The 21,883-nt window shown below is 38.1% G+C and overlaps 1 protein-coding gene across 8 annotated transcripts in view; it reads left to right on the top strand.

The window, feature by feature from the left end:
- fam13a (family with sequence similarity 13 member A) overlaps positions 1-21,832 on the top strand; it is a gene marked incomplete at its 5' end in the record, with an annotated part of 50,912 nt that extends 29,080 nt beyond the window's left edge. For 2 of the 8 annotated variants that reach the window (XM_081360904.1, XM_081360902.1), the window contains 17 exons: positions 575-616; positions 800-967; positions 2,331-2,490; positions 5,220-5,293; positions 5,762-5,801; positions 10,195-10,297; positions 13,334-13,399; positions 14,750-14,966; positions 15,048-15,189; positions 15,392-15,473; positions 16,028-16,233; positions 16,328-16,411; positions 16,497-16,592; positions 18,536-18,619; positions 19,074-19,267; positions 19,995-20,096; positions 20,546-21,832. In XM_081360904.1, the coding sequence (XP_081217030.1) occupies positions 575-616; positions 800-967; positions 2,331-2,490; positions 5,220-5,293; positions 5,762-5,801; positions 10,195-10,297; positions 13,334-13,399; positions 14,750-14,966; positions 15,048-15,189; positions 15,392-15,473; positions 16,028-16,233; positions 16,328-16,411; positions 16,497-16,592; positions 18,536-18,619; positions 19,074-19,267; positions 19,995-20,096; positions 20,546-20,669 (1,984 nt within the window). In that variant the 3' untranslated portion in view covers positions 20,670-21,832. The remainder of the gene's footprint in view (positions 1-574; positions 617-799; positions 968-2,330; positions 2,491-5,219; positions 5,294-5,761; positions 5,802-10,194; positions 10,298-13,333; positions 13,400-14,749; positions 14,967-15,047; positions 15,190-15,391; positions 15,474-16,027; positions 16,234-16,327; positions 16,412-16,496; positions 16,593-18,535; positions 18,620-19,073; positions 19,268-19,994; positions 20,097-20,545) is intronic. The other 6 variants (XM_081360907.1, XM_081360905.1, XM_081360909.1 and 3 more) reach the window with 4 other exon arrangements.
- Positions 21,833-21,883: the final 51 nt, after the last annotated feature.

Raw genomic sequence — 21,883 nt, 5'->3', positions numbered from 1 at the left:
ATATATATATATATATATATATATATATATATATAATGTATATTATCGTTCAAAAGTTTGGATCAGTAAGAATGAAAACAAATAAATTACTTTTATTTGGCAAGGATCCATTAAAATGATCAGAAGTGAAAGTAAAGTTTTTTTCATTGTTGCAAAAAAATTCTATTTAAAATAAATGCTGTAGTTTTTCTGAAAAAATCCTGTAGAAAATATGTAGCATGATGTGCACAAAAATATTAAGCAGTACACCACCCAGAACACCCTAGCAATGCCCTAAAACTATTCAGAACGCCTTAGCAACCCCATAGTAACACCCTTTCAACCACCTACAATATCATAAAGATTAAAACTGATGCAAAACAGAACGTTTTTACTCACCATCAAGTCGTTCCAAAAATGTATGACTTTCCTTCTGTGGAATACAAATTATATTGAAATATTTGGAAAACTGCATTGATATATATATATTTTTTTTCAAGTCAATGGATCCAATGTTGTTTTGGGCCCCATTGGCTTTTATTAAAGCTTAATAATTCAGTATTTTGTCCCTTCTTTAATATGTTCTTCTCTTTAGCTCACAAATCTCTCCTGGACACTGCAGACCTGACTTAACAAAGTAAGTGATTATGCAATGCCAAAATATGACAATTCAATTATTTGAATCAATGATTAGTCAGTCTTCTGGATAGACAGAAGAGTTCCATTGTTCATGTAATTAAAGCAATCATCGTTTGACCATTAACATCCCTCTCTCTCTCTCTCTCTCTCTCTCTCTCTCTCTCTCTTTCTCTCTACCCAGTTTTCTGGAGAAGACTATTCGCTCGGCGGTCGAGCAGCACCTCTTCAATACACGCATGCACACAGGTCAGAGTTCAGAGGGCTTGGATACGACTGCCTGCTTTTCATCTCCTGTGACAACGGCCCGAGAGAGGAGGAGACATCTACGAGAACAGGAGCAGAACTTCAGGTAGGAGCAGGTTACTCCTGAAATACAGCTTTTCTTGGGTTCTGTTGACTCTGGTGCGGCTGCATGGTAGCTTGTCTGTGCAGTGAGCAACCAGTTATCCAGTCACAACGTTACATGGTTCTTAGTTGCTCAAGATGTTTTGCAACTCATCAAAGCTGCTAAATCAACTTACCTTGGTAGTTTCGCTGCAATTCACATCTGTGATTTCAATCTTTACAGCCACTCCACAACAATTAGCAAGTTGTTTGGTGTGATTGCGATCTAGGTTATATCACTGATATAAATTCACAACTGAATAAACCGAATTAACAGAAACACATTAAGTTATATATTTGAGAATATATTATACTACCGTCCAAAAGTTTGCGGTCAGTAAGACTTTTTGAAAGAATTTACTTATATTCAGCTAGGATGCATTAAATGAATGGAAAATGACAGAAAAGACATTTATAATGTAACTAAGTATTTCTGCTGTTCTTTTGAACTTTTTATTCATCAAAGAATCCTGAAAAAAATTAATTCTCCCAGTTTTTTCACAAAAATATTTAGCAGCACAACTGTTTTCAACATTGATAATTAATAAGAAATCAGCCCATTGGAATGATTTCTGAAGGATCATGTGACTAATTTTTGATTAATTTTTTAAATAAATTAAAGTTTAACGTTTTGAATGGAATTATGGAAATAAATAAATTTTTCCATGATATTCTAATTTTTTGGAAAGGGTCTGTATATGTAATGTATATGGTATATATAATTTATATGTAATGATATGCACATAAGATGCACAGAAAACTTACATTTAACACTTAATTGTATTCAAAATATTTTAATATTAAAAGTAAAAATATTTGTAAAATAAAATATTCAAATGTGCTTGATCCATTAACAAGGATGTTCAGCTTTCTGCAGCCGATGATAGTAGATACTTGGCTATTTTAAGATTATCAGCAAACCAATCGGTCCTATAGCTAATTTTAACTTTACAAAAGTGTTTAGTTAATCCCATATGATCACAGTGATTCAAGCAAAAACATGTTAGATGCAAATTTTTATGAAGCTAATTTCCATTCCAGCTTGGGTTGTTGACGCCTGGATCTCAGAGCGATCAAACTAATCCTGTTGACACGAACTCTAAGTAAAACTATCTACAGAGACACTGAAAACATTAGATTAGTGGCTCAACAGTTGTGCTGTTACATAGATGTAAATAAACAGTCACGTCTGCTTTAAGTAGTTGAGGAATCGCAGCTACGGTTGTGGTCTTAGGATTTGATCCCTTGAGTAAAGGACCAGCACAGGAAGGCCTAGTCTGATCTCTCATAATTCTGTGGTGTCTGAAAGTGAACGGTGTCTTTCTCAGGGTCGAGGGTGATAAAGAGAACATCCCGTCCCTGGGTGTGAGGGTCACAGAGGAGTGTGACAGGCGTCTGCTGCTGCTGCCACACGAGGCTCAGAGAAACAGGAAGCCCAAACACAGTCCCACACTGACTGAGCTCTCTGCCAACCAGGACTCCCCCACTGTAAGTCTGATTTTTAGTCTAATCTCCATGGCCTTCTCTATGTCTTTCTGCAAGCAAGGCAAGCGTCACTATTACAATTGCTCTTACTTAGGGTTAGTGATTTCAACAAACCACTAACCAAAAGTATTCAATTTAGGAGTGTAACTTGTCCCACAGTGTTCATGCAATAAGACTTACAATTTTCACTTGCCGGACAATGAAATATTTTATTTATTTATTTTTTTACTTGGGCCAGTAAGCAACCAATTGGCAACAGCTGTGCAACCACTTAAAGGGATAGTTCACCCAAAAATGAAAATGTTGTCATCAGCTGTTCCAAACCTGTATGAGTTTCTTTCTTCTGTTGAACACAAAAGACAATGCTTTGAAGAATGTTGGTAACCAGACAGTTGACAGTAGCCATTGGCTTCATTAGTTTTTTTTTTCCTACTATGGAAGTCAATGTGTGCCGATAATAATAAAATTAACTTTTACTTACATCAGTAACATGAAAAAAAAAAAAAATGATAGGGAAAAAAATCTACTTTTGGTAAATGCACTATTGTTCTATAGTATCATCTTGAACAGACTGGCAGCTTCAGTGATTATAAGAGCACTCCTTTACTTGCTTTCTGTGTAATTCAGTCACAATTTGAAGATTTTTTTTAGTTTTTCATGATAACTTGTGACTTCCTACTTTTTCCATATATTAGGGAATGAAAATGCTAATTAGCCAATAAATGCTCCTCTGCTGCCATCTACTGGTTATAGTGGTAATTTTATATCTTTTTTAAAATAAAAGTGCTTGTTTGCCACAAAGTGTTAGTTTTCCTATACCTTTAAAGCTACACTGTGTAATTTAAGTTGATTCTTAGCAAAAAAACACTTTGTTCTTTCAAAATGATATGTGCTCATTAATGTGTAATTACTTCTACCAACTAATCAAGTATTCTCGTAAGCGTAGAATCTGCCATTCAGAATACATACGCGCGAGTCGCTCGAATGGCGGCAGCCATGTTGCGCCTCCATCTTGAAAATGGAGCCAAAGAGGGACATACCTGGAAATTCAAGCTTCGCCTTTTGCGTTTTTTACACTCAGTGGCACCGTGACAAATGCGAGGGGGAGATTACTCGCGACTGCCGGCAGATTTGAAATAATACGGAGTTAAAACGCCCTTGGAATGGGAGGAGCTAGAAAGTAATATTAAGTTGGTAGTCATAAACAATTTCACCGCTAGATGGGAGAAAATCCTACACAGTGTAGCTTTAATTTTTTAGTTTTACAAATCACTTTAAAAATAGCACTAAAATTGGATAATATTTAGAGGTTGGAAGTGCTTGAAAAAGTGTGAAGCACTTGAAAACCCTTGAAAAGTGCTTGAATTTCACTCTCGAAAGGTTGTACGAACCCTGAGATGAATAATGTATAAAAAAAAAAAAATTCAACTATTTCTGCCACAATACCGTGGTTACAGTCAGGATTGAATATTGGTAATTTGTGGACTGAAAAGCCTTCTATAACTTGTTTGTTCATGGTACAATGTTTCTCCTGGTTTCCACGTCAGCGCTGTCTGATCTGGTTTACAACAGAGAATTCTGTGCCCTCTGTGAATTCAAATGCTTTCTCACTGGATGTGTAGTAATGGTGTCCCGTGATCTGCTTGTGAGTAAACCTTTTCTGAGCTCGCGTTGCGCTGCCTATCATTGCTCTGAGCTGATAAACGGTCCGCGCTGCGCAGCTTAAACGAGAGCCGTTTCTCATGAAGCAACAGAAATGGCAGCTCTTATCAGTTGGGCAACGTGGTGGACGCGACCTCTAACAAAATTTAGTCGCACTGGAAGGAAAAAAGGATGCAGTCTGGAGTCCTGAAATGACATGAATTTTTCTTGAATTGTCATGTTTGGGTGAACTATCCATTTAAATGACGTCCCAAAAATAAAAACCACTACACATTAAAGTGTAGTGTGGTACGAAACAGTGACAGGAATAGCTAATTATCTTCAAATCCTTCTTGTTCATGGGAGACAGACAACACACAATGTATCTCTGTGGAAAATCAGAGGTAAATTGCAGGGCTCGCTTTTGTCTTAATAGTGTTTTGACGAAGACACTGACTCATGTTTATGCTAGGTGTGTGATTTTGTATTTTGTATTTACCTCAGCAGATCAGACCACAGTGTTCAAAGCATTTGTCGGTACACCACAGTGACGTACATTAGACATTATTATAGATGTTTTAGTATTATGTTTATATTATGTTTATACAAAAACATCTCTTGGTCAACTTGTGGTTGACCAATATGGGCATTTTATTGGCAGATAACCAATATAATTAGATGTTCGGTTTGTAATGTAGACAAAAGTCTGACACCACATAAAAATCAAAACGGAACTTATAGTAAACCTAGAATTAAAGCAAATGCGTTAAATATGAAGGACTTATAACAGAAAATTCAAAGTTTGTTTTTTAATTGTACTTTTCAACCTTTTTTTAAGTAATCAAGTTACACTTGGTGGATACTGTCCAGTGCATATCACTTTTACAACTGTTTAACATGACAACCCTGAATTTGACTCGTATATGCACCCTAAGTAATAGCATCGGATATTAGCACACTTTTAGCACACCTTACTGTCACATTATTTATTTATCATTTTTTTGTTGTTTATTTAATGTTGGTTTATGTTTTCTTTGTTGTCTTACTCTTAACATATTAAGATACATGCGTTGGTTTTCTTTTAAATCTAGCCAATGGAATGCCAAGAGCCACCCGGGGCTTCCGGCAGAAATGCTTCATATAACATGGCTTCAGCTGATAACAGGTAATTTAAACACCTCTAAATCAATTATGTGTAGTTCTATGTGTGTTGGGCAGTAGAATTAATTTAAATGGGTCACATCACGATAAATCTTCTGTTCCCAAAACCCCATCTATCAAAACTAATCTTGTATAACTGAGCCCCTTGGGTTTCTGAGACCAGAAACCTGAAAACATTACCATGTAACACACATTTACAGTGCAATGTTGCTTATTTAGTGGTCATAAATGATGGACTTCTAAACACTCAATATGAGTAAAATCACTGAAGGTCAAATCTTGTGCTGTTTCTGACTGTGTGTAGCACCTACCGCTCTGCACACTGGATCCCAGCATATGAAACAGTCAATTTTTTTAAAACATATCCCTGATCATTTCAGTCTGCTCTTTACACATTTAACAGTTAATTTATCATTTTAGCAAATAGCAATGTTATGCTGTTACAATATGACTAATGAAATATATTTTTTAGGGGGATCCATCAAAAGGAACCTGGGTTAAATTTTATTCAGGTGAGTGTAGTTATTTTTTTTTCCTGTATTACATTTCCTGCCATTATCTATTTCTTTCTTTCCTGCTTTGTATATCCTTTTTTTTTTTTTTTACGTTTTAGCACCCTACACAGTTCACTTTTTTTTTTTATTGCGACAAGTACCTGCAATCACAGCCTCGTTTTTTAAAAGAGAAATGTAGATAAACAACATACTTGAGTGAGTGGATTATTCTCTTAGGTGAGAAGACGCCTGCAGAAAGGACACCAAATCTTTCACAATGGCTTTCACAATGTCTTTTGATCGTCTGTTAAGACTGTTTGGTACATGTCAACACTGAATATACATTATCAGAGCTTTGGATAAAGGGATTAGTAAAGCATCTGAATTGCATCGAAAACAATTGTATCTGTTGGTGTTACTGTGAGAACATCCTGGATTTGTTGAACCACCACCTACCTTTACCCTGCTGTCATGCCATCTGGGCTCTGGCTCCGTTTAATATCAATGTGCCAATTGACCAAAACCCTCGGCTTTAGTTGTCTTCCTGCATGTTTAGACCAATCGGTTTATAAAGCTGTGACAATTATGTTACACGTCATTGGTTGTCCTCCAAATACTGATACACAGTGGTCTCATAGTATTTGAACACTCTTAAAAATAAAGCTTCTTTTTTGGCACCTATGGTTCTATGAAGAACATCCATGGAATCTTTCCATTCCACAAAAGGTTCTTTATAGTGGAAAAAGGCTATTGAGACACTTTACAATAAGGTTCATTAGTTAAACATTAGTTAATGTATTAAAGGGATACTTCACCGATTAGCATCAGTAGAAACCCGGTAGTATTTTCGAATGACCGTGCTTCCCTCCCTCATGTCCCCCTAAGACGAGAGATTTCTGTATTGTGTGTCTGGAAAAAAATCCTCCAGTGACGCAAAAATCGTCATTTCGGTCATCTGAGGCTTTTTTGTCCAGAGGCGAGAGACTACAGCCAGTAGTAGGAGCTCGTTCCGCATGTCTTCAACCCGCCCATAGGGGGATCTCACGATAAAACGGCGTCTTTTCAGTTTCCAGTCAACTAGTAGCCTAGTTGTATAATTTCTTCCGATACTGCCCTCTGTAACCGGTAGGCGTGGCTTGGGAGTGGCCTCGTAGGGCAGCGAAGCAAGTGCATTCTGGGAGTTGTTGTCTTTCATCCACATGAGCCAAAAATACTTTTTCTGGCTTTTCTCAGTCTAGAAGGCACCAACTTCTAAAATAATTTCACATTTCTGCTACATAAATGACCCAATTTAAACACACATTCATCTTTCCAGAGGTGAAATATCCCTTTAACTATCATGAGCAATACATTTGTTACTGTAATTACTTTGTTAACATTAGTTAATAAAAATACAGTCATTTACTGTTTGTTCATGTTAGTTCACAGTGCATTAACTAATGTAATCAAGATTTTAATAATGTATTAGTAAATGTTGAAATGAACATTAACAAAGATTCATGCTAATTAATGTACTTAACTAATGTTTATTGTAAAGTGTTACCCTTGAGATGATTACCATTCTTCAAACTAAGAAAAAAAATGGTTCTTTCAACAACTGTTCACTGAAAGGTTCTCTCAGGAACCCGGACTGGTTCTTCTCTGGCATTCCTTTTCAGAACCTTTATTTTTAAGTGTATTAAATCTAACAAACTCCTTGAAATTAAAATGTAGTGCTTGTGCTATTATTCTTTCAAATGAACGTCATTCGGTTGGTTTATTTAACTGATGCAATGACATTCATACATTTTTAAGAGTGATTCAAGCGTTCAAATACTTTGAGGGTCAATGAAAGAGTTGATATAGTCACAAACATCCTGTGTTGAAATATTTCTGTATCGACGGTTCAGTCTGTAAAACAGTCTAGTCTAAATAAGACTATATAATAAGACTAAATATAGAAATCAAGCAATTCAGTTTCCTTTCTCTTTGTCCTTCAAAGATGTTTATAATGTTCCCTTTTAAAATTAAAGACTACTTTGATTATTTTTTTAACAAGGAATATTGGTTTTGAGCCCAAACATTATTCGCTGTCATTGTGATGTCACATTCATGTTGAATCAGTGTCACTGCGTGAGATCTTACTCCTTCATGCGCTCTAACAGTTAGAACATGTTGTACCCAGCTGTGACACGTACGCAATGCATTGTGGTTTAAGAGTTTCCCATCTCGTTGATTCTGGCAGCTGATTAGAGACCTTTTTCTTTGAACGTGTTGAAAGACACAATCCTTTACTCATATGCAGAGTTTTACTGCATCTTTATCAGTGATTACAGCTAACTTTTGACTGTTTGGTTTCTACATTGAGCATGTCAATTCAGTAATGAATAATTTATGGTGAATTCACAATTTTATCTTAGTTTAACATTTAATGACTGCTTTTAATGTGCACTCTGTAATTTTGTCCTTATTAAAAGTTTTAATCAGTACATAAAGATATTAATAATATTTTTAGTAAAAAAGTTGACACATCAAGAGCTTTGCCCTATGGGGTCTGTAACTGAGATCACATGACCAGCCGTATACTACTCACTTAATCTCGGTAACTCTCTGTAATCGTTATTGGACTCTTGTGGAATGAATTAATCTGGACTGACTGTGAATATAGCATTTATGTAGTGGCATGAGTATCTGAGAACCAACATAAACAACATTACTGAGGACGCCTTTAACTTTTTCATCTTCAGTAAGTTCAGTTAAGGATTACACTAGGTTTGAAATGCATGCATTATGAACAAAAAATCTCCATACTACTTTTTTTTTTAATGCAGAGCATTTTCAAATAATATGTTCATAATTCATGGCATTTTTAAAAAATATTTTATTTCATTTTACTCACCTCTTATTTTAAACGCAAACTTTTCAAAAACAACACCTTTGCTTCATAGCTTTTAGGCCACAGTTTGAGTTTTTAGACCAGATTACTAGTGTTTTGGCATCTCTGGATATGATGAGATGTGTAGATTTGAAATATTTATATCCATAACAACTCCAATCTCATCAGCCATATAATCTCATTATAGATGTCACCTCTTTAATCATGACGTGAACAGGTGATGACAGCATTATCAGATGAATTGTTTACTGTTGATTGCCCTTGATTGGAGAGATTTTTCTGGGACAAACATCATGTGAAATCATCCAAATCTGTCGAAAGCCCGTTGATCTAAGTCAACTGACTTCCACCGCTCAGGTCTTTAAGTCGTTTTCGTCACGGTTTAAGCAAAAGCACGTAGATTAGGTTTACGTTCATACTGTTAACACATTCTTGTTATGAATGAACAGTTTGAATGTTGTTTATTTTATTATCAGTTTTGATGAGTGTTGTATTTGTGCGATGAGGTACATTTCAGGTTAAATGTTTACTTTTTGTCTCCTTGCATTGAAGTGCCAGAGTTTTCACATTCAGGATGTCTGGACAGTCTGTTTCCCTTTCTGTTCCTTATCTCCTCTGGTGGTAATAAACATCACGTCCTTTGGCGTGTTGGCTGTGTCGTTTTACAGAGTCGTGTACACAACTTTAAACGGCACAAAGTCCTCATTCCAAGTTTGGATTGAGACATAATCAGGAGTGTTGCAATTATGGACCATTATGGGCACGTAATGAAAATCACATTGACAAAAATAGCACGTCTGCAATGGTACAAGTGCGTTTCAAATCCAGTTGCATTAGCATGAGTAAGCCATGTGTGCCGTAATAACAGAAAACGGGACTGTTTGTCATGCTGTCGGTAATGCAGGGCATGTACACTGAATAGTTTTTTAGTGTAGAATTTTCACTCAGAAGTTGTTGGTAAATTGAACAAAATGGCAATTAAGACACTGAATTAAATGTGAAATTTCCCATTAAAAAAAAAAAAGTCCCGCTTTTGAAAAGTCCCCCTTTGCTCCAAAAATAGACCCCATCCCACGCCCCAGTGGCGGAAGTGTGTGTTTGTGCGAGTGACCGAGTTGCATGATTTGTCTGCACCCTTCACGACCCCTCCTGCGTGATTTGATCATCGCTGAAACGGTGGGGGGGAAGAGTCCCGGCAATGATAAAGTGAAAAGATTGGGAAGGCATTTCTGCCTGCGTGCTTTGCGTGCTCTCTCTCTATGGGACACACAGCTGCTCAGAGAGAAAGGGAGGGGTAGAGGGATAGAAAAGAACATAAAATTGGCCACACCTACCCTGCAAGCAACATGGGTGGGGTTTGAGCAGGGCAGACAGCCAATCAGCAGGCAGGGGTTTGTCCTGCAGTGCCGCCCCCTGCCTCCTCCCAGCCTGTAAGTAGACGAGGGCAGACGCAAGCAGGCTATTGCTCAACTTAAGAAGCGCACTACCCCCACTCTGCTGTAGTTGGTGTTTATCCCTCGCTCTTTTCTCTGCTAGACGCCTGCCATGAAGATCCTGGAGGCTCTTAGTGGCACAGAGCCGTGCGATGATGTCCCTCGACTGGACCTTTCTACTCTGACAGACGACAGCAACTGGGCAGGTCAGTGTTTTTTTATTTTTATTTGTGTCTCTCACTTTGTTGCTGTCTCTCTCTCTGCACATGGGCGGCAGCTGCAAGTCTGCCTTGCCCACATTGTGTCCTCATGCAGTGGGTATTAAGTAGTCACTTAATAGAGGAAGAAGATTACAAGTAGTCTGCAATCTGGTTTCCTCCTCATGCATACTGTTGCGTTTAGTCTAGAGAGGCTTGTTTTGCATTGCAACAGCGTGCTAGCTATGCTTTTTTTGTGCATTGTTGTTGCAAATACTGAGATTGTAGCTACAGCTACTTCAAAGCCCTGCGATGTCCCTTGAGAATTTTGACTCGGATGCCTCTGGGATTTATTGCGTTTGCACTGGATTCGGCTGCGGTTCTTGCAGTTGCATGTTTTTTTTTTTTTTTTTCTCCCCACACTCCCCCTTTGGCCATAATTCTCTGTTTGTAAACAGTCGAAAGGCTGTTGATTGCATATTTGTGCTTCTTTGTTAATATATCAATTGTTAAGATATATATATATATATATATATATATATATATATATATATATATATATATATATATATATATATACATACATATACATACATATACATACATACATACATATACATATACATATATATATATATATATATATATATATATGAATTATATAGGTTTTTATTTAATTTATTATTTAATTTTAATGTGTATTAATAAATATGGATTATAGCACTTTCTTGTTTACTCATATTACTTGAGATAAAATTCAATATTCTATTGTTTTTATTTTAATTTATAAATATAGATTATAGACTATATAAATAGAATATATTAAATATCTTTGTTATATTTATATTTAATGTATGTATTAGTATATTTTAGTTCATTTTAATGTATAGATTGATTTATAAATATTATGATCATAGCACTTTTTTATTCATTAAATCTTAGATAGATAGATAGATAGATATATAGATAGATAGATAGATAGATAGATAGATAGATAGATAGATAGATAGATAGATAGATAGATAGATAGATAGATAGATAGATAGATAGATAGATAGATAGATAGATAGATAGATAGATAGATAGATAGATAGATAGATAGATAGATAGATAGATAGATAGATAGATAGATGCATTTTCACAGCTGCTGCGTTTCAGTCAAGTTTACGAGGATGAACCGCATTTGTCATCTTCAGTGTTTAAATTTGTTTGTGGTGTAGGAGGGCGAGCCTAGCAACAAGCAGACGTTCGGCTCTACAAGTGGAGGACCGTATAGTCATAGCAACTGAGAAGTGAAACAGGAGGAGGTTTAAATCCTGGAGTCTGAGCGCTGTTGCTATGTGCACGTCACGTCTCAGCCTTTTAAACTTGTCATGGCTATTCACAACAGACTCCCTTCCTGTTTCTTCTCCCGTTCGTGCAGCACGTGCCAGTTGTAGACTTGCACAAACATGCGCAAACACACCCCTTTTTGCATTGCCCTTGGAAATATTGTAGCGTAGGATTTCTAAATGTCTCCACTCGAGGCCTGGCACGGATGCGCCCTCGGCAGTGAAGTGCACATATATGGAGCTGCCCTGCTGACAGGTTTGCCATGTTGATTCACAGTTACCCTTTACTTTAATAAAGCGCTTAATATTGTGGTCACAGCCTTGGCAGGATCTCTATACTGTATAATGTACTTGTTCTGTGGCACCCTCTAGTGAAAGCTTCAAACGGCTGCTTACATAATGACACGTCTCGGTTGACTGTTAGACTAAAATGGTCCAAAAAAAAAAAATCGTCCTGTGGTTTTGCAAGGTAGAGACATTCCTGAGAGTGCAACATGAGATATTTCCTCCATATGCTGTCTTTTGTTTGGACAGAAATGTTTTCGAAGGTTTTTTGGTAGTTTTAAAATATGTTGTGAAAAGCGTTATTACTAATAAATAAGTAGAATTTATAATTAAATTAAATCATTCAATTTCAAATCAATTTCATTTGGCATTTGACATCTTATACACAGATCCTTGCAATCAACTTTACCAATAAAATTGCAGAAAACATAATGAAAAAGATTAGTTTTGGGACAATTTTATTGTAAATAAACAAATATTCTCACTATTTTTGGGGTGCATATTTCCTAGTTAAATCCTAGCTGTTTATGCTAAATGGAGCATCTAAATTTAGAAAAAAAACATGAAAAAGATTTCAGAATATTTATTATTGAAAAGAGCTATACAATCAAAATACAAATCCTTACAATCATGTTTGTTGTGCTGAGCAGAACAGCTTAATCACACATAACATGATAATAGTTTTGGAACAAGATTTATTGTCAAATTCAAATAAATAAATTCACTAGTTATTTTTGGGTAGTCAATGTCCGGTTGTGCATTAGTACCTATTTATGCATGATAAATCATAGCAATTTAGTTAGGCTAGTTATGCCACGGATAACATGATTCTTATAGAGCAAAATTTATTTTGAAATGAACTACTATTTTGAGTAGTTCGTAGTGCCTTTTACCTAGTTTGTTATGATGAGTGGAACAACTTGAGCACTGATAACATGATGAAAAATAAGTGTGGTAAAACACTTTGTTCAAATGTAACAAAACAAATGTAATGCTTTTTGTTGCGCATACATGGTAATATTCTACAAATTGGAGCAATTATGCTAAGCGGAACAAAGCCGCAGATGAAAAGGGTAAATGATTGTACAAGCTAAAAGTGTTTTGTTAACATCTTTTGGAAGCATATGGTAGCTGGAATCGAGTTCACGTGACTGTAAATATACAGTGGCACTAAAAACATGCTGTTGCTCCAGCTCATGGGAGTGGTCAAATGAGTGTTCAGGACTGTATGTAACATTGAGCTGCCAGACCTTTGTCCCACTGCAGCCGGTGCCAAAAGCACATTGCGGTGACCCACTGCAGTGCCGAGAGGCAGCGGTTTGCCCAAATGTTTGTCAGCTGTGATGTTCTTTTCTGCCTGTCTCATCATTTCCTTGGGTCGTTATAACAGTTGCGTCAGTGGTTACCTTTCTTCCCTTTTGTCTTTCAGATTCTCATTTCTTTAGTGCTTCTTTCCTTGATTTCAAAAGCCTTTTAAAAACAAGTCACAATGAGGGTAAGGGCTGAGATCTGCTTTTGTTAACAACTTGATATCCCTGAGCCCCATCTCTCACCAGTGACCTTTAAAAGCTGCATGGAAATCCCATTAAACAGCCCAAACTGGCATGTAGCTACCTAGCATCTAACATACTGCAGCCTTTGAGGACAGGCACAATAATATGTGGCTTTATTTATGTTCGCAATAGCCTACTGAGACTTTGTGAGCCTTTCAGTGAAAGGCCATCTTGTAGCACATGCTTTGATGTATTATGCCGGCTCAACAAAATGGCTCCAAATGCGCTGCCATGAGGGAGAGATCCACCTGACCCATTAGCTCCTCAAGCATGACTTGTAAGCGCATGACACAAAAAAGTGCAAAGAACCTGTAGGAATTTAAGCTGTACCAGATTGGTTGCACAGCATTTCGAAAAGCACGTTGAGCTGTTTGTTCGTGTGTATGAGTGTGTGTGCATGTATTGAAATGATGCAATAGCATCCCTGCTATAGGCACTGCTAATATTGTGAATGTTAAACATTGATAACGATTAGCAACTGCATGGCTGTGTGCCTAAAAACACTCTTTTAAAACCACATCGCAACACCTAAGCAATCACCCACAACACATGGTCCCATAAACTATTGATGTGTATTTTAATGTTCTTAAGTTTAGTTGGTACATCTATTAAAAAAAGTTACAGTCCCAAAACATGGACTTTCCCTAATGAACATTGCCTCGTGCAAGGGGTTTTACCTTTACTTCAACACTGTAAATATGTTGATATCAACTTTATAACTGCAGATAAGATCAAGCTATTGAACAGGTCACATTGCAATCAGGGTTTATCGCCACATTCTTCTTGCTGCATCATTAAATTGCTCTTCTGACCTTAATTTATGATCCCGGCATCTGCACTGTAAATAAACAAAACATTCCAATATCACAGCATGTGCTCACTGTGTTTGATTAATAATCTGTAGTGCGTGATACTCTTCAAAACACTTTGGCACGATTGCATTTAATAGTCTGCAATGAAAAAGCACACGTGTATTGTGTATTTAACAAAGGTGATAGTGTACTTATCTTTCTCAAAGATAAAAACAACTGTCTGCTGAGCTGATTAGCTCACATACTAATGGGTTTGACTGTAACAATATTGTCCTCAGGATGCCCGAAATAGCAACAAGGTCAATAGAATATCAGCCTAGTTAAAATTTAATATGTACTCAAACTGTTGTTTGGCCCTGACTGTATATCAACAAAGACAAAATCTAACACTTGTTCCCTGTTTGGCTTGCTATTTACTAAGTGAAATCTAGGCACGCTGTTTTGTCATTTCCCTCAATTTTAACGCTTGTGTGTTGACAGAACCAGTGCCAGCCTACTCGTCGTGGCAAAGGGAGAGTATGGACCGCGAGGAAGCTCGTCTGTCTCCCCATGCCGGTGGCAAGCCGATTCGCCAGCTCCTGGAGGAGGACAGCGACCCAATGGTCTCGCCACGGTTCTACGCTTATGGAGACGGTCGGCAGTATCTGGACGACACAGAGGTTCCTCCATCACCGCCTAACGCCCACTCCTTTGTCAGGTAAAACAACAAACCCTTGTATGCTCTGCAAGAGGAAATCCTGTTTTTCGGAGGGTGAAATGAATGCTGTTCTCCATTTAGTAGGCGAAGAAGTTCGTCGTTAGGCTCCTGCGACGATGACCGGGAAGAGTTGACCTCTGCTCAGCTTTCAAAGCGGATCCACGTACTCAAGAAGAAGATCCGGAGGTTTGAGGAGAAGTTTGAGGATGAGCGCAAATACAGGGTGAGCGAAAGAGATCTGATTGGATGAGTCCCTTTTAAAAGTTGCGACAACTAAAAATCCTACGATGTCTTCACTGATAAATCGATCCCATTCTAATCAATGAAGCAGTCTATTCTGGAAAACATTGTCAATGTACCATTTTCATGATGACAATAACCGGTGCAAAATGTATTTAGCTCTAACTCTAGTGTTTTCTCCACAGCCTTCACACGGCGACAAAGCTGCCAACCCAGAGGTTCTGCGCTGGATGAATGAACTGGCCAAGATGCGCAAAGACTTAAAAGGTATGAATGAAAGTGGTTTGCATGACTGCATGACTAATCGTTAAAAGATCGCAATCTCGATTCAAACACCCAAACAATTTTATTCCTTATTGTAATAGTTTGGATGTAAACAATGTCTACGGCGGCGATCAAAATAGATGAGATCACTTTTTAAAACAAGTGAAGTATTTATGAGTGAGTCATTGAATCATTCATTCAAACCGATAAAAAAATAAAAATAAACTGCAGCAATTAACATTTTCTTAGAACCTCTAGTAAATTACATGTTATTTTGTTTAGTTGTCTGTTCAGAATCGTGGAAGAATTGTGATGTTTGAAAAAAACAAAAACGTGATTCTCAATTTATCCAGAATCGTGCAGCTCTAATGTAAGCCATGATAATCCAACCTTCATGATGTTTTGTTCAAGCAAATTGTTTCGGGTGTATTTTCTCACTAACCTTTGTGGGTTGGGCCTACCAGGAAAACAACATCTGATCTAATCTGCTCTGCTCTGCTCATGGCTTGCAAAGTTCTTATAAACAAGTGGCTCCATGTTCTGGCTCTACATCACAGATCACAAGTTGCTAAAGTCAGAAGAGGATTTGACGCCCATCCCCCGCCAGCGTAGCAACACGCTTCCCAGGAGCTTTGGGTCTCAGCTGGAGAAGAAAGCTCCTGAGACCAAAGCCCCCAAACCCCCTGTGGAAAGCACACTGGATGCAGTCATGAACAAACTGCAGGAGAAACGCAATGAGGCTGGCCGACCTGAAGACATTAAGGTGCGGTTTTTAATGGTTTCTTTCCGCTTTTTGCCCTTTTTTATTATAAACTAATGCATGCATCTTTAAAATGTCATTCTCTGTTCTTCATTAGGACATGACCCGCGAACAGATTGGAGCAGAAAAAGTGGCCCTTCAGAAAGCTCTTCTATATTATGAGAACATCCATGGGAGACCAGTGAGTGTGCAGTTCTGAACCTTCAGAACATTTTTACATAGGCTGAGGTGGATTTTAATGTCTGTGTTTTTGTCACTCATTCTAGATCACCAAGAATGAGAGGCAGGTCATGAAGCCTCTATACGACCGGTACCGACTCGTCAAACAAATCCTCTGTAGAGCTTCCTCCATTCCAGTCATTGTAAGTTCTGTTTTTCCACCATTTTTCACTTTTCCCTCACCATTGCATGCTTCTGTCTCAACTCTGTTTCTCCTTTCACTGGAGAAATCTCTCATCTTGGGAGTTCATGTACAGCAAGAGTGTCCAATCCTGCTCCTGGAGGGCCACTATCCTTCAGAGTCTAGCTACAATCCTGGCTGTTGCAACTTCATTATTCTGCCTCCTAAGATACCTCACTAAGGCCAAATTTACTTTCTCCTTCACAGGCCTTGTTTACACCTGGTATTATGATGCGCTTTGGTCGATCGGATAACAAGTGGAAGGCGCGAAATACAGGTGTAAACGGGGTTTAAAACGTTTTGAGCTTGTCCACTTTCAACCACTTCCAGAGGTAGTTGAAAACACATTCGACCCGATTACTTTCATAGTGTAGACGCTCATGTGGTTGAATGTGTTCAAACAGCCACAAAAGACCGCCTACTCTCCGTCTACTGACCTAATGTGAAAACCTTATGAGAAGCGCGCTTGCCAGACGGGATTTCGACTGACAGCTGGAGACCCAAGTTTCGTAGTTGGAAGACGAAAAATGTACCAAGCACAATGTTCTCTCACCATTCCTGATTTCAAATGCACACTCACAGCGTTTGGCTGGTCTTGTGTGTGTCAGAGCAGAAACGAGAGCTCCTGCTCTCCGTGTGTTTTTCCGTCGTTTAACAGCGCAAGCTTATTTTGTCCATTAGATCGAAAGATCTGAAAAGACACTTACATTTACCCACCCATAGACCCTCACCATGAAGAAATCAGGGCAGAAGTGGTTGAAGGTGGACAAAAGAGAAGGAAAACACCAGGTGAAAACAGGAATGTGTCTACTTGTGATCCAATCGACCAAAATGCATCTTAATACCGGGTGTAAACAAGGCCTCAGATGCCATGAAGCAAGATGGCTAACTAAGCAAGGGAAATTTAATTCAGTAGTAAAACATAGTAATAAAAATAAATTGGTGATTTTACCTATTGAAACCATTATGAGTCAAGTGCCCCACATTGGGCGCCATATTTGAGCTGTGCAAAGTTGCTGCCTATGTAGACTGTTCCAAATCAGCCACTTGTGAGGGTCATTAGAGTTCGGTTACTGACCATGTAGGCAGTTGGCAGCAAGGTTAGGTTTGGGAATAAAGCTAATACTTACCTGAGCCACGCTAGCAGATATGCATAAGCTACTATGGTTGAATTAAAGGCTAGCTAGCTGCTATTTCTACTTGATTCATGAACTAAACCGTATGGATAAGTCTCCACGGTATTAGTAGAGAAAATTAGCAGTAGCACAATATAAGCATTTAGATTTTGTATTGATGCAATGGCAGTGCCGGGGCTTTTTAGCGCCTATAAGCCCGTCTTTAGCAAGAGCTCAGGAGTAGCTCACTGAGTTCATATCCTGGAGCTGAATATTTGCAACAGTATTCCTTATAATTCCCAATTCTCTTACATACATACTCTTAAAACATTAAGCAGCAACCCTGGGCATATTCCCACACCACTTAATACAGAATGATATGCTTGTGAAATACAACAGCAAAACATCCTAAGGGCATGCAAATATTATATTGGTATGTTCTGAAAACATCTGGCTCATGTAACACAAAATGGATGTTACCATTATATAATACTCTAAAGCCTGATTATACATGTTTAAACTTATGTGCACATTTGAATTGTCTTTTTTTTTAGTCAATGATATGGTTCTCTAGTTACATTTTCTCTTAGCATCAGTTAAACCGTGGGTTCCCAATTGGGTGAATATGCTTCATATGCCCTAAAACAATTACTTGAAGTGCCACCTTCAGATGTCAAGGTTTATTTAATGTGAGTCTTCTAGTCCATTAGTGGAGTGAGACCTGCCCTGAAGTGGGCTTTTGTGGAGGTAGTTGACCGGGTTGTAATGTCACTATTAACACCCACCACAGGGCTCGCCTTCCAGCAAGCGCAGAGGCCCCCTGCTGCAGCCCATTATCGAGGGTGTACCAGCCCTGTTCTTCAGCGACACAAAGGTGAAGAGCTGTGACTGCTCAATCAACCAGTGATTCGGCTGACCCACCTCCTTCCCCCCACTAGTTTCCTCATTAACCTAATCATGAATCAGTAATTTGCATGGGCACATACTTGGGAGTGCTGTGAGATTCGACTCCTGCTGATTCCAAAGCCGTTGATCACATCCCTGTTGGGTTTTGGCAACAGCGATGTGAAAATTTGAATTGGTGACTCAAATGTAAGGCAGTGCACTAAATACTCCAACTAAAATGAAAATAATTGATTGCACTGTTAAAGCACTGATGCTTTTCATTTGTACTAACACTTGTCACACCAGAGGCTTGATGCACAATGATTCTTAAATGATTCCCATTGAGATTCGCCTTCCAAATCAATGTTAGGCTTGATGCTGCTCAGTCATGGTGGTGTAAACCCTCGGAGATAACTCACCAGCGCCATCTGCTCTTTTCCCAGGAGGAGGAGGATGGCTCGGATGACGACGACACCAGGACACAGTTCACGGTCACGGTTAAGCCGGAGCTGAGCATGCTGGGACTTCTCGACCAGCTGGACGAGGACACAGACGGTTTCATCTCACCTGTTGACGAACTATCACCCTCCAAGAACACCATGGATATGAGATTGTCCAATTTGCATGCTGCTACCACGTGAGTATTAGGTTTAGAGTAGAAACGTATATCTTAGGGCGCTGACACACAAGATAATGCTTGGACAGAGTGTTTGAAGATGTGGAAAGAGTCGTACCAGACCTCAAATGGCCAGGTCTCTCTCTCACAAGAAATGGACTAACCAGGGCTGCTTTTCTCAAAAGCATTGTGAGCTAAGATGATCGTAGAGACCTTTGGTGACAATGGTTCTACAATATATTTAGGCTTATGATGCTTTTGGCTGCATAAACCCAAGTATATCGTAGAGACCATGCCAATGGTTTTTACAGCCTACTTGCACTTATGATGCTTTTGGAAAATGCAGCCCTGGTAAACTAAAGGTATAATAAATAAAACAAGGCAGATTTCCAAAATCACAACTGGAAAAGTTGTCATTGGTCAATGCATCGTAGTTAAAATGTTGTAAACCACTGGTTGCGCGATGTAGCGCGAGCCTAGTGATTTTCCTCTACATCCTTGCTATGCATCATCCCCATTGACGTCAATGAATTTGCGTGTTTTCTGACGTAAACTCTAGTGTGTAAGCGCCTTTACAGACCTTTTACATTTCTTAGTATTCATCATTGATTTTGTGGAGCTCCAAGGTCAAATATATACAAATGGCTAAAAGTCATTTGTACATTTAAAAAAGCTAATTGTTGAATTGTTGCTTCAGTGGGTCGAATGAATGTTAAAACTTTCCACTCCCTCTTAACCAAACACACAGGCAGGAACTTGTGGAGCAACTCCAGGAAGCCCGCGAGGAAAAGAAAAGAATCCGCCAAAACCTCCGTGAATTTGAGGATGAGTTCTTCAAACAGAATGGCAGGTAAAGAAAACTTTCACAATACAAATACAAAAGGTAAAATGTTTGCTCTTAAAGGGATACTCCACTCTAAAATGAAAATTCTGTCATCATATACTCACCCTTTCTTTCTTCTGCTGAACAGAAAGGAGGATATTTAGAAGAATGTCAGTAACCAGACACTTTTTGGTACCATTGACTTCCATAGTAGGAAAAAAATATACTATGGAAGTCAATGGTACCAAAAACTGTCTGGTTACTGACATTCTTCTAAATATCTTCCTTTCTGTTCAGCAGAAGAAAGAAATTCATACAGGTTTGAAACAACATGAGGGTGAGTAAATGATGACAGAATTTTCATTTTAGGGTGGAGTATCCCTTTAAAATTGTAAACATTCATATGATGGAATCTATGTCTCTACAGAGAAAAAAAAATCTTATTATTGAATGTTCTACTTGTGCTTTTCCCATAGAAACGTGCAAAAGGAAGATCGCTCGCCCTTGGCAGGGGAATACAATGAATACAAGCATATTAAAGCCAAGCTAAGGCTGTTGGAAGTGCTCATCAGTAAAAGAGACTCCTCCAAGTTCATTTAGTGCTCAGCTTACTCAAGACTTACCCTACTAGCCAAGCAAGGACCAGCCACTGCTATCCAAAGCAATACAGTGGGTACAAAGACATGTTTTACAGGCACATTTGGCTTTGAAGGACACAGAAACATGCCTGGTTCACCAATAGCAGATGTACAGTGCCGCTTGTTCCACTGTACAGCGAAAGGACTCTGATCATTTTGCCGTCTGCTATGAGACCGTGGATTCAGAATACAATCTGATCCCAATTCCCTTTGAAGCCCAGAAGAATGTTTCTGTTATATTTTGTGTTCGTATTGATATTTAGATTTTTTTTTTTTTTTTCTATATTAATATCGCTATAATATAGAAACAACTGTGTTTTCACAATCAGGCACAAGCTTTGAAGAACATTGAGATATTGCGTCTTAAAATGTATATAGAGATGAGGAGAGTTTATCATTATAGGAACTTTTAGTATTTGATGAATTGAAGAAAGTAACCAATTAATGGAAGGAAGGCTCTCTGTATATTATGTTATTTACCGGTGCCATAATTCATGCAAATGGCTTTATTTTGAATATTAACGCTTCTGAGGAAATGCAGCATTTGCATTGTTCACCGTTAATCTAATTTCCCTTCCCTGAAACTTTAAAGCTGTAATCTTTAAGACCATTGACTAAGCTAGAATTGACTAAATTTTCTTTACGAAAGAAAGAAAAAAAAAAAGTGCAAAAAACAACCAAAAGAAAAAAAAACAAAGGAATAAAATCTCTCGCTATGCTTTAATGGTGTAGAAACGCACAAACCAAGGTACTATAAACCAGCTTTCATTGCTAATTTTTTGTGTATATTTTTATACTAAATAGTCTCAAGTGTCGAACTGGTCATCACATGAAACTCACTGTTTAACAGTGATGTGGGTGGATCAGATCCCCTCAAACACACATCTCTATTGTTAGCGAGCAATAGAAAGCGAACCTGTGGGGCCTCACTGAGCGTTTGCGAACCGAGTGAGCACGTCACCCCCTTCTCTTATTCTCCAGATTGGAAAATTGTAGCGTGGATTTTGTTTTTACTGAACGTGACAAGAATGATGGATAAAGATGAATACTGTGTGTACATTTTAGTACATGATTGTATTTGTATTTTGTACATATGATATAAAACCAAAATATTTTTTCTGACTATACTGGTGTTGGGTGTTTATTTTCAGTGTCATTAAATACAAGCTTGATAAT

Source organism: Scardinius erythrophthalmus, assembly GCF_964197995.2.
Source record: "Scardinius erythrophthalmus genome assembly, chromosome: 3".
Classification (NCBI taxonomy): domain Eukaryota; kingdom Metazoa; phylum Chordata; class Actinopteri; order Cypriniformes; family Leuciscidae; genus Scardinius; species Scardinius erythrophthalmus.
This window is presented reverse-complemented; position numbering and strand designations above follow the sequence as displayed.